This window comes from Heterocephalus glaber, unplaced genomic scaffold (assembly GCF_053883595.1).
Source record: "Heterocephalus glaber isolate CG9 unplaced genomic scaffold, H.glaber_assembly_v1.0 deba00001564, whole genome shotgun sequence".
NCBI classification, from domain to species: domain Eukaryota; kingdom Metazoa; phylum Chordata; class Mammalia; order Rodentia; family Bathyergidae; genus Heterocephalus; species Heterocephalus glaber.
The window spans coordinates 2,075,002-2,087,163 of record NW_028258351.1 but is presented as its reverse complement, the minus strand read 5'-3'; the positions used below and the strand labels follow the sequence as shown (position 1 = coordinate 2,087,163).

At 38.9% G+C, this 12,162-nt stretch overlaps 1 protein-coding gene and 1 pseudogene across 2 annotated transcripts in view; one reads left to right on the top strand and one right to left on the bottom strand.

The window, feature by feature from the left end:
* The window catches only part of Brip1 (BRCA1 interacting DNA helicase 1), a 143,009-nt gene that overhangs the window by 80,725 nt on the left and 50,122 nt on the right, over positions 1 to 12,162 (bottom strand). For both annotated transcript variants that reach the window (XM_021248691.2, XM_087191448.1), the window contains one exon: positions 1,261 to 1,415. In XM_021248691.2, the coding sequence (XP_021104350.2) occupies positions 1,261 to 1,415 (155 nt within the window). The remainder of the gene's footprint in view (positions 1 to 1,260; positions 1,416 to 12,162) is intronic.
* On the top strand, positions 9,631 to 10,341 carry LOC101696384 (ubiquitin domain-containing protein 2 pseudogene; annotated as a pseudogene).

The following is a 12,162-nucleotide window of genomic DNA, read 5'->3' as shown; positions in this document are numbered from 1 at the left end:
ATTGGTCAATAGCCAGATGAAAAGATTCTTGATATCTGTAGTCATCAGGAAGATAAAAATTAAAAATACTTGACAGCCAGGGCTGGGGATTTAGCTCAGTGGTTCCACCGCCTGCCTTGCAAGTGCAAGGTCCCGAGTTCGATCCCCGGTACCAAAAAAAAAAAATACATGACAGCCATATATCACTTCATATACATTAGGAGTGACTGCATAAAAATCACAAAATAGTAAGCCTCAGCAAGGATATGGAGAAACCAGCCCCTTATGCAATGCTAATGGGAATGTAAAATGGTGAGCTGCTGTAGAAAACACTAGGGCAATTATCTTAAAAAGCTGAATGTAAGATTACCCTATGATCTTGTAAATTCTGCTGCCAGTTCTTGGATATGTAAAGCAAGAACTGAGGGAGGATTCAAATATTTGTGCACCAATATTTACTATAATATTACTCACAATAAGCAAACAGAATAACAAGATGATGCATACACATACAATGCAATATTGTTCAGTCATAAAAAGAAATGAAATCCTGATACATGCTATTAGATGGCTGAACTCTGAAAATATGTTAAATGAAGTGAAATGTTCCAGATACAAAAGGACAAATATCATAAGACTGCTCTTATATAAGATACCTGGAAAGCAAAAATTTGTAAAATTAAAGTAAAGGTTAGTAGCAACTGCAGGAAGGGAATGTAGAGGAAGAGCGGGTATAGAATTCCTGTTTAGAAAGATAAAAAATTTCTGGACATGGATAATGCTGATGATTGTACACTGCCAATGTACCTCATGGGTTGAACTACTGTATATACTTAAAAATGGTTAAGATGGCAAATTTTATGTATAATTTGCCACAATGAAGAAAACATTTTAAAATTCCTGGAAGTAGGTAGTACCATAACTTGACAAGAGGTAGTGGCTTTATACAATATACCAAAGAGACTTTCTGACACTGGTAAATATACATCCATGTTATACTTATTAATATTATAATATTAATTATAATATAATATTGTTTAAATTTAGTACTGAAAGACCATAAATTTAATGATGAATTAATTAAATGTATTTACTCATTTCAATATTATCATTATAAAAAAGACTAACTGCAATTGATCTGAGTCTCCCAATAAGTAAAAGCAAATACATCATAATATCTATAATACTCCCACTCACCTAAAATCAGTATTTATTTAACACATGTTAGCATCCAAATAGGATAATATTTTTAAGAGAAAAATTACAGATATCTTCACTTACCTGCTATTTTGTCTAAAAAGATACTCAAGCACCATAAAAAGTCCTTTGAGCATTATTTGAGTCGAAGCACTAATAATAGGCACTTCTATTGTCTCCTCTTTACCAAAAATTGGTGAGACTTTTTCTTCTTTTTGAAGAACAGAAGATAAATGTCCCTATAAGAAATTACCATATTAAACATGAAAGGCAGGTGAGTGTGGGATTAGGGAAAAACTTCCTTAAACATGCATTGAATTTTGGATTCCCATATTAGCCACATTTTCTTCAGGATAAAAAATACTTTAATAATAAATTAGCTATTTAGAAGGCTCATTACATCTTCAGGCAGTTAGGGCACTACTCAGTGCCCTTCAGAAATAATAAACCAAATAGGTTGTTATGGTTTATGTCTAGATGCCCCCTCAAATACTCATGTGCTCATAGCAGGGATTTTGGAAAGTGATTGGATTACAGCTGAGAGGGTGTTAGGAAGTGGGGTCTGGTAGGAAGAGGAGGGTCACTGGGGGTTTGGTCTGGGTTTATCTCCCTCCCCTACTCCTCCCTTCTTGCTCTGTTTTCTTTCCCCCTTGTAGCTCTCCTCTGCCATGCCATCCTGCCTTGGAGCCAGCTGACTACAGACTGAAATGTGAGCCAAAATAAATCCTTCCTTATGTTGTGGGTGTCAAGTATTTTGTCCCCCCAACTAGGAAAGTAACTAAGACACAGGTAGTAAAAGGTTTCTCTAAGGGGCTTACAAGAGTTGATATGTTGTCCTAAATATATTTATAATAATAAATATAGGGCCGGGAATTTAGCTCAGTGGTTCTGCTGCCTACCTCGCAAGCCCAAGGAGCCGAGTTCAATCTCCGGTACCAAAAAAAAAAAAGCTTTGGGCCAGGGATTTAGCTCAGTGGTTTCAGCGACCGCCACACAAGCGCAAGGTCCCAAGTTTGATCCCCGGTACCAAAAAAATAAATTTAAAAAAAGAGTTGATATGTTGTCCTAAATATATTTACAATAATGAATATAGGGCTGGGGATTTAGTTCAGTGGTTCTGCCGCCTGCCTCAAAAGCACAAGGACCTGAATTCAATCCCCAGTACCAAAAAAGCAAGACAAAACAAAATGAATATATACATATATATATGAATGAATGATATGGGTACAGATAAATCAACATGTTCATAATCAGTCTTTGAGTCTTTTTTTTCTTTGTGCCTTTTGTTTTTTCCTCTGACATAACATTTTATTTGTATAATTTTATTGATGGGTAATATACAAAGGAGAATGCACTAATATTAAGTGTACAGCTCAGTAAGCACACACATTATGTGTGCACCCTAGTAACTGGCACCAAATCAGGATACAAAACATTCCTAGAATCTTAGCTGTTCCTTTCTGTCCCTTTCACCTCCAACTGCTCCCAACCCTTGCACAGTAGTAACCAACATTTCATCTTGTATGACTACAGTCAGCTTTATCTGTTCTTAAACTTCATAAAACAGAATCATAGAGCTTGTAGTTTTTGTGTTTGGTTTCTTCCAACATTATATCTGTAAGATTCAACTATATGGCTATGATGAAAGTAGTTGTTTTTATTGCAGGGATTACCAGGTCCTAGGTGAACCAGCCTACAGTCTGTTAGGAACCAGGCCACACAGCAGGAGGTGAGCAATGAGTGATCCTCAGCCTTTACAGCTGCTCCCCATCACTTGCACTGAGGCCTGAGCTCCATCTCCTGTCACATCAGCAGTGATATTAGATTCACATAGGAGTTCAAACCTTACTGTGAACTGCACATTCGAGGGCTCTAGGTTGTTCGCTCCTTATCAGAATTTCATGCCTCATGATCTGAGGTGGAGCTGGGGTGATGATGCTAGTGCTGGGAATGGCTATAAATACAGATTAATATTATCAGAAGGGTTTGACTACAAAGACCATACTAAGTCTGTTGCTTGCAGACTTTTATCAGAGCCCTATCAGTGAGTGGCAAGCAACAATTAAATTGCCATCTGCTGGCAGGCATTTAGTGGAAAGTGAGTTGATGTACTTCAATTGTACAGCTGCATCTTGTGGCAGGCTTTAAGTCAGAATGCAACACTTAATTTAGATAGCATGTGTCCTGCTCATTATTTTATTTACCACTTGCTTTTGCACTTCTTTCCTGTACTGCGCACTTGTTCCACTCCCAGTTGTGGTGTGTCCACAAGCTAACTCTTGCCTAAATGAGTAAAAACCAAACAACCAGGCCAGGGGTTTAGCTAAATGGTTCCACTGCCTGCCTTGCAAGAGCAAGGTCCTGAGTTCGATCCCCGGTACAAACAAAAAAGCCCACAAAAACCAAACAACCCTGGAGAGCTTCTCTGAAAAGAGGGGAAGACCCAATGATGAGACAGCAGAAGACTCTAAGACTGCCAACAAAAAGAAAACTGCACTTAAAAGAAAACATCAAGAGTCCTATTTAAATTATAGATTCACTATAACAAATGATTCACACTTTTCAAGCCTGCTTTGTATATGTGTTGACCAGCTATCCAACGAAGCCATGAAACCTTCAAAACTGCTCTACCACCTGGAGACCAAGCACCTTGCATTAAAAGAAAAGCCTTTGGGCTGGGTGTGATGGAACACACCTGTAATCCCAGGGAGGCTGTGGCAGGAGGACTGCTTTGAGTTCAAGGCCAGCCTGAGCTACATAATGACTGCAAGGCCAGCGTGGACTACATAGCGAGACCCTGTCTCAAAAATAAATCAAGTTTTTGGAATTTTTCAAAAGAAAAAAAATGTGAACATGAAGAACAGAACAATTATTGAAGGCCACTGCTTTATCAAATGTGTCTGTACTGAGAGAATCATTCTTAGCGGCTAATCACACGGCTGAAGCTAAGAGGCTTTTTACTACTGTTGAAGAGGTGATTCTGCCTGCTGCTACAGACATCTGTCATGAACTTTTCCTTTCACCTAGCACCATAACTAGACAAACTGATGAATAGCAGAGGATACTGAAGCACATTGTTAGAGAGGAATAATGAGTCACTGTGGTACAAAATCCAGGTTGATGAGTCTACCAATTGACAAGAAGGCAACAATGCTGTTTTTGTGTTACAGATTTTTCAGATGTACATGAGAATTTGTCATATGCACTTTTATGTTGGTTAACAACACTACAGCTGCAAAACTATTCAAGACTTTGATTACCTATCAGGAACACTGAATTGGTAATTTTTTGTTGATATATACATGGACAGAATGGTTGCCATGAGTAAATGGCTTTCTGGTTTCACTAGTCAGGTTGCAGAGGTTGCTTCTCAATGTGAGTCTATGTACACTGTCATCTGTAGAGAAATGCTGATTGCCGAAAAATGTCATCTGAACTTAACATCATTTTGCAGGATGTGATTAAAAGTATCAACCACCTTAAGGTACATGTCCTTAACCCATATCTGTTTACACAGCTCCGGGAAGAGATGGATGCAGAGGACACATGTCTTCTCTCATACACAAGAGAACAACAGATGGCTTTCTAAAGGTAGATCACTGGTCAGAGCTTTTGAGTTACAAGAGCCACTCCAGAAATTTCTTCTAGAAAAACAGTCACCATCAGCATTACATTTTAGTGACACAGAATGGGTCATAAATCTTGCTTACTCTTGTGACACATTCAACCTGCTCAACAAACTCAATGTGTCACTTCAGGGGAGAACGGGAACTATGTTCAAGTCACCAGTAAAGTGGCTTTGTTCAAAGCCAAACTAGAATTATGGGGGTAGTGAGTAAACATTGGGATTTTTTTTGACATGTTTCAAATGGTGGTAGAAATTTTGAAAGAGACTGAGCCAGGGCTTTCTTTCTCCTAACTGGTACATGCTCACCTACCTCAGCTTTCAAAAGTTTGAGTATTACTCCCCAACCCAAAAGACCCCCAAATTGAAAAAGAATGGACTTGTAGCCTACTTGTGAACAAGCCAGGTGAACTGACTTTGTAGTAGAAGAGAAATCAACTGCATGATCACAAATAATTGTGCCCTTAAAAGTATTTTTGAGGGGCCATGGATTTAATTCAGTGGTTTCGCTACCTGCTGCACAAGCACAAGGACCCAAGTTCGATCCCCGGTACCAAAAAAAAAAAAAAAAAGTATTTTTGAGACAATTTCAAATATCCATGTGTTTTGGGTTAAAGTCAAGGCAGAATATTGTGAAATTGCCACAAGAGCACTGAAAACCTTGCTTCTATTTCCAACATCCTGTTTTCAGGAAACAGGGTTTTAACAGTGACAACAACGAAAACAAAATTAAAAAGTAAACTGGACATAAGCGACATACTTCGATTGTCATTGTCTCCCATCAGCCCTGGTGGAACTAACTAATTGCAAGAAAACAAGCTCAGGGCTCCTACTGATTCTGCATTATGTTGAGTTGTATAATTATTTCATTATATATTACAATGTAATAGTAATTCCAAAGCAAGCAAAAGATCTGGACACCTCGCCAAAGAGGATATACAGATGGCAAATGAGTACATGAAAATGCAGTCTACATCATATGTCCTTAGGGAACTATAAATTTAAACAACAGGGAGATACCACTACATGCCTATTAGAATGCTTCAAATACAAAACACTAACACAACCAAATGCTTTTGAAAAGAAAATCTTGTTTATTGCTAGTGAGAATGCAAAGTGGTATGGCCACTTTGGAAGACAGTTTAGCAATTTCTTGCAGGGCTAAATATTATTTTACCATATAATCCAAAAACTGCTCCTATGTATTTACTCAAACGAGTAGAAAATATGTCTACACAAAAACATAAGTACAAAGGTTTATTTCAACTTCACTCATAATTGCCCCAAACTAGGAACCACCAATATGTCCTTCAGGTGAACGGACAATCAAACTGCAGTACTTTCAGATGAGGAAATATTTTCAGTAATAAAAAGAAATGAGTTATCTAGTCATGAAAAGTCTTGGAGGATGTGCAGGATCTTGGGTTTGATCCCTAGCACCACAAAAAAAGACATGAAAGAAGCTCAAATACATAATGCTAACTGAAAGGAGCCAGTCTGGAAAGATTATATATTGTACAATTCCAGTTACATAGCATTCTGGAAAAGACAATCCCATGGAGTCAGTGGTTGGCCAGGAATTTGGCAGGAATATGAGATGATATAATAGAGGGATAAACAGGTACAAAACAGATGATTTTTAGGCCAATAAATGTATCCTACATTATTCTGCATGGTGGATTACTAGGCAAAACCTAGTTGAGTCATATAACACAAACACTGAATTACAGACTTTAGTTAACAATAATATATCAATATTTGTTCATCATTGTGACAAATGTATTCTACTGTCAGTAATATGGCAAAGGCGTATTTTAGTAAAAAGTAAAATTTATTGTTTCCCTTACATGGCAAAGATGGAGGAGGTTGGGGGATGTGACACAATAGGCAGGAAAAGGAAGAAGTCTGTTTTGGACTTAAAGTTTAAGTGTTTGTTTGATATCCAACCAGAGATATGTATATATGGGTACTGCCAGTAGAAGCATGAGAATTCTGAACTTTCTGTTCAATTCTTCTCTAAACCTAAAATAACCACTCTAAAAAGTAAAGTATACTGGGCCGGGGATTTAGCTCAGTGGTTCCGGCACCTGCCTTGCAAGTGCAAGGTCCCAAGTTCAATCCTGGTACCAAAAAAATAAATAAATAAACAAAGTAAATAAATAAAGTATATTAATTTAGATAAATAGGAACAAAAAAGAAAATATATTATCACATGCTTAAAAAAGAAACTTGAGGGCTGGGGATTCAGCTCAGTGGTTCTGCTGCCTGCCTCGCAAGCGCAAGGTCCCAAGTTCAATCCCCAGTAGCAAAAAAAAAAGGAACTTGAGAAGACAATCAGTTATGAAACCTCTACCCAGAAAAAAATGTACAAAAGTACATACCCATAATATTTTATATGCAGTTTAGTAAGGTTCATACTTCTCAAAGCCCATTCATGATCTTTATCCATGAACTCCAAGTCTATAATCTCTAAAGTAAGGTGAACAAAATATGAACTTTTTCTTTTTATATTCCTTTTTTTTTCATTGTGGTACCAGGGACTGAACTCAGGACCTTGCACTTGCCTTCAGGCATGGTGTCACTGAGCTACATCCCCTGCCCCATTTTCCAAAATGTCACTTTTATGAGTAACAAAAAATTTTACAACTTGAAAATATTGACTCCTGAGATCCCAGCAAGAAGCCCGTGTGAACCAGAGCAGTGCAGTTGCAGGCAGGTCCTAGCCAGGGCCCCACCCCAACCCCAGAAACTTGGACTTACAGGCCTGAGCCAAAGGCCCACCTAGAAAAAGCTGCACAGGAGCACAAGCAACAGCCAGAGGCCCACCCAGATACCACTGGTAAGTGCGTGCAGAGCCCAGCCAGAAGCCCGCTCAGGTACTAGCAACCAGGGTGCACAGGCCCCAGGCAAAGGCTCTCCCAGAAAACAGCTATGTAGGGAGGGCAGGCCCCAGCCAGAGACACACCCAGATACCATCCCAAGTGTCCACAGGCCCCAGCCAGAACCCCGCCTGGACAACAGGGCAGCACAGGGATCCAGAAGGCCACCATTCTGAACCCAAGAATTGGCACAGGGGTGAGCAGCAGAGAAAAGGCTTCTCGGTGGCTTGCTGAGAATTGAAGACCAATCGGTGAGCAAAAAGTTGCCTTAACAAAGGTGCCACAGGCTATATCTGTTGAATTGAGAAGACACCTAAACAAGTCTCAAAACCAAACTCCAGATCACTTAAGGCAACCCCAAAGGGCAACCAGATGGAACAATCTGATACTCAACCACCTGGACTCCCTGAACTAGCAACAAAAAGAGAATCTGAAAAAAAATGAAATCAGAAAAATATCTCAGATAGCAACAGAGATTGTGTCCATAATGTAAGAAATGATTAATAAACCTAGAGCAGACACACATCAAAAAAAAATAGAGGAGCTGAGGAACATAATGGAATCCCAACGCAGGAAAAACATGGAATCCATAAAACAGATGCAAACAGATATCCAGGAGATTAAAAACTCCACTGAAAGTTATGTAGCAGAATGACCCAATGTGAAAACAGAATTTCAGATATAGAAGACAGGATTGCAATTAGTGAAAAGGAAAAGAAAAATTTCTTTAAAATTGTAAGGGACCACGAGAAATGAATCCAGCAGTTGCTACATGATGCAAATAAGAATAACATAAGACTGATCAGAGTCAATGAAGAAACAGGAGAGAGTGCAAATGACATAAAAAACTGTTCACAGAAGTAATGGCAGAAAACTTCCCAAGCAGGGGAAAAGAAGCTGACATACAGATAAGTGAGGCATATAGGACTCCAACTAGCCATGATCAAAAGAATCTACAACTAAGCATATAACAGTTAAGATTCCAGAAACCCAACAGAAGAACAAAATTCTAAAAGCAGTTACAGAAAAGAAACAAATCACATACAAAGGAAAGCCCATCAGAATCACAGCAGACTTCTCAACACAAGCCCTCCAGGCAAGAAGAGCCTGGACTGAAATAATTCAACCCCTAAAGGAAAACAACCTCCAACCAAGATTGATGTACCCTTTCAAAATTGATGGAGAAATAAGATACTTTCATGACAAAGATCACCTGAGGAACTTCATGAATATCAAACCAGCACTCCAAAAAATTTTAAACAATATCCTAGGAAAATGAGGATACACAATGAGGAACACAATCCCAGGAAGCACAGCAGAATGAATCCATCAGGCACAACAAGAAATTAAATGCAAAGGAGGAGAATCCAACAAAAAGAAGTCATGACAAGGGTAGGTCAATATACATCAGTTACAACCATTGATGTTAATAGTCTCAATTCACCAATCAAAAGAAACAGACTGGCAGAATGGGTCAAGAAGCAAGATTCAACAATATACTGCATACAAGAAACACACTTAATTCAAAAAGAAACTCACAGACTGAAAGTTAAAGGGTGGAAAACAGTATGTGACAGGAACCTGAAAAAAAGCAGGAGAAGCTACCCTCTTTGCAGATCAAATGGATTTCAAACCAATACTGATTAAGAGAGACAAAGAAGGACACTACATCCTTGTAAAGGGCAAAATCCAAGAGGAAGAGATGACAATCATAAATACATACGCACCAAATACTAGTGTGCCTAAGTGTATAAAACAAATACTAGGGGGCCCAGCCAAGTCGGTGGGTGGAGCAGTGAAGGGGGCAGAGGCTGGGCCTCGGCGGGCGAGCAGAACAGCATGCCTGTCCGGAGCTCGGGGCTGCGGCAATGACTGCACCCGAGGAAGCAGAGGCAGCGGCCAGCCACAATAAGCGCCCCAAGGTCGCCGACAAGGCACGGGGCGGAGGGGATGGGCCAGTGTGTGGGCGCCCAGGACGACTCCTCGGGCAGCCTCAAGAACTCGGAGGGCACCGGAGTACTCTAGGTCGTAACCAACCTTTGAAAAAGGAGAAATCAAATAGAAAAGCAATTTTCCGAGAACAGATGGACAAGTGCGCAGCAAGAGGGATGAATTTTGGAACACTACACCAGCTTTTGAAGGCTGTAAAGAGATTTGGGATGCCTTCCCAAAAAAAGCTGCTGCACATGCTTTTCAGAGCAATGATCATGAACTGGCACAAGCAATCACTGATGGTGCAAACATAACATTACCGCATGGTGCACTTACAGAGTGCTACGATGAACTGGGGAATAGATATAAGCTTCCAGTCTATTGTTTGACACCACCAATCAACATGATAAAGGAAAAGAGTGACACAGAGACTCTGGATATTCCTGAGCCACCACCCAACGAATTCTGGACATGAAGCTCAGCCCCATTTGCGCCTTTCTACAGGCAAAGACCTCAAACTTGCGGTACACACCACAGACACAAGTGTTTCATAAGAAGAGACGGTTACAGTCAGCAGAAGGAGTGAAACCTAGTAGTCAGTGGTGGTTCTTCTCTAGCAGACATCTCACTGACAAAATGAAGCTGGAGGAGCTGAAGATCCCAAAGTACTATGTTGTACAGGTGATAATGAGTCAGCTTTTGCAGAACCCAACACCAGCTGAGAACTGAACTGGTCCTACCAGCTGATTCCCACATTGCTCTACTCCTTTTTATTGCTGTCATTTCCTACTCTATGGCGTGAAATTTATTTTCACTGCTCTAAATTCCCTATGAATGGATTTAGTTCTGAGGAATTACCAGTGAAAAATTCCATCTGTGATGGACACCAAAAATAATAAAACACAAAGAGCCAGCAAAAAAAAAATGAATAAATAAATAAATGAAACAAATATTAACAGACATAAAAAAATCAAATAACTAATACAATAGTAGTGGGGAACCTCAATACCCCACTGTCACAAATAGATAGATCAACTAGACAAAAAATAAACAACAAAATACTATAACTCAAACTCTTAAACAATGAACTTAACAGGTGTTTACAGAGTGTCCCATCACACAAAATCTGAATATAATTATTTTCAGCTACACATGGGCCATTCTCCAAAATAGACCACATACTTCCTCATAGAACATGTTTAAGTAAGTGCAAAGGAATTGAAGTTATCCCCTGTATATTATCAGACCCTAGTGTGATGAAACTGGAGGTCAATAGCAAAAGAAACCATAAGAATTTCATAAATACATGGAAATTGAACAACACACTTCTGAATAACCAATGGGTCACAAAGGAAATTAAAGAAGAAATCAGACAGTTTCTACAATTAAATGACAATGTCAATACAACATATCAGAATCTATGGGACACAATGAAAGCAGTCTTATGAGGGAAATTCATAGCAGTGAATACTTGTATTAGGAAAACAGAGCAAGCCCAATTAAACAACCTGATGCTGAACCTCAAGCTTTTAGAAAAAGAAGAGCAAAACAAAACAAAACAAAAAAACAGAAAAAGAAGACCAGGACAAATCCAATGCAAGGGAGGAAATTATACACGTCAGAGCAGAAATCAATGCAGTGGAGACTAAGAGAACGATACAAAAAACTCAATGCAGCCAAGAGTTGGTTCTTCAAAAGAATAAACCAAATTGACAAACCCTTAGCCAACCTTATCAGAAAAAGGAAAGAAAAGGCCCAAATCCAAGCAATTAGGAATGAAAAGGGTGAAATTACAATAGACCCAGCAGAAATCCAGAGGATCATCAATACCTACTTCAAGAACCTATATGCCAATAAGATGGAAAACACAGAAGAAATGGACAGATTCCTAGGTACATACGAATTACCAAAGTTGAATGAAGAAGACCTAAAAATTCTAAACAACCCAATATCAATCAATGAAATTGAAAACATAATTAAAAATTTACCAAGAAAAGCCTGGGCCCTGATGGCTTCACTGCTGAATTCTACAAGACATTTAGAGAAGAACTACTGCCACTACTGTTTAAACTCTTCAGTGAAACTGAAAGGGAAGCAATACTCCCAAATTCATTCCTAGAAGCATCACCTTGGTCCCAAAAGCAGAGAAAGACACAACCAAAAAAGAGAACTATAGGCCAATCTCACTAATGAACATAGATGCAAAAATCCTTAATAAGATACTAGCAAATAGAATGCAGAAGATCATCAAGAAGATCATACACCCTGACCAAGTAGGATTCATCCCAGGGATGCAGGGATGGTTCAACATACACAAATCAATAAATGTAATACACTATATTAATAGAGCCAAGGACAAAAAAAACATATGATCATTTCAGTAGATGCAGAAAAAGCGTTCAACAAAATCCAACATATATTCATGATAAAAACTCTACTAAAAATTGAAACAGATGGTCTCTACCTCAGCCTGATGAAAGCCATCTATGAAAAACCAACAGCCAATATCATATTAAATGGTCAAAAGCCGAAATCCTTCACACTAAAATC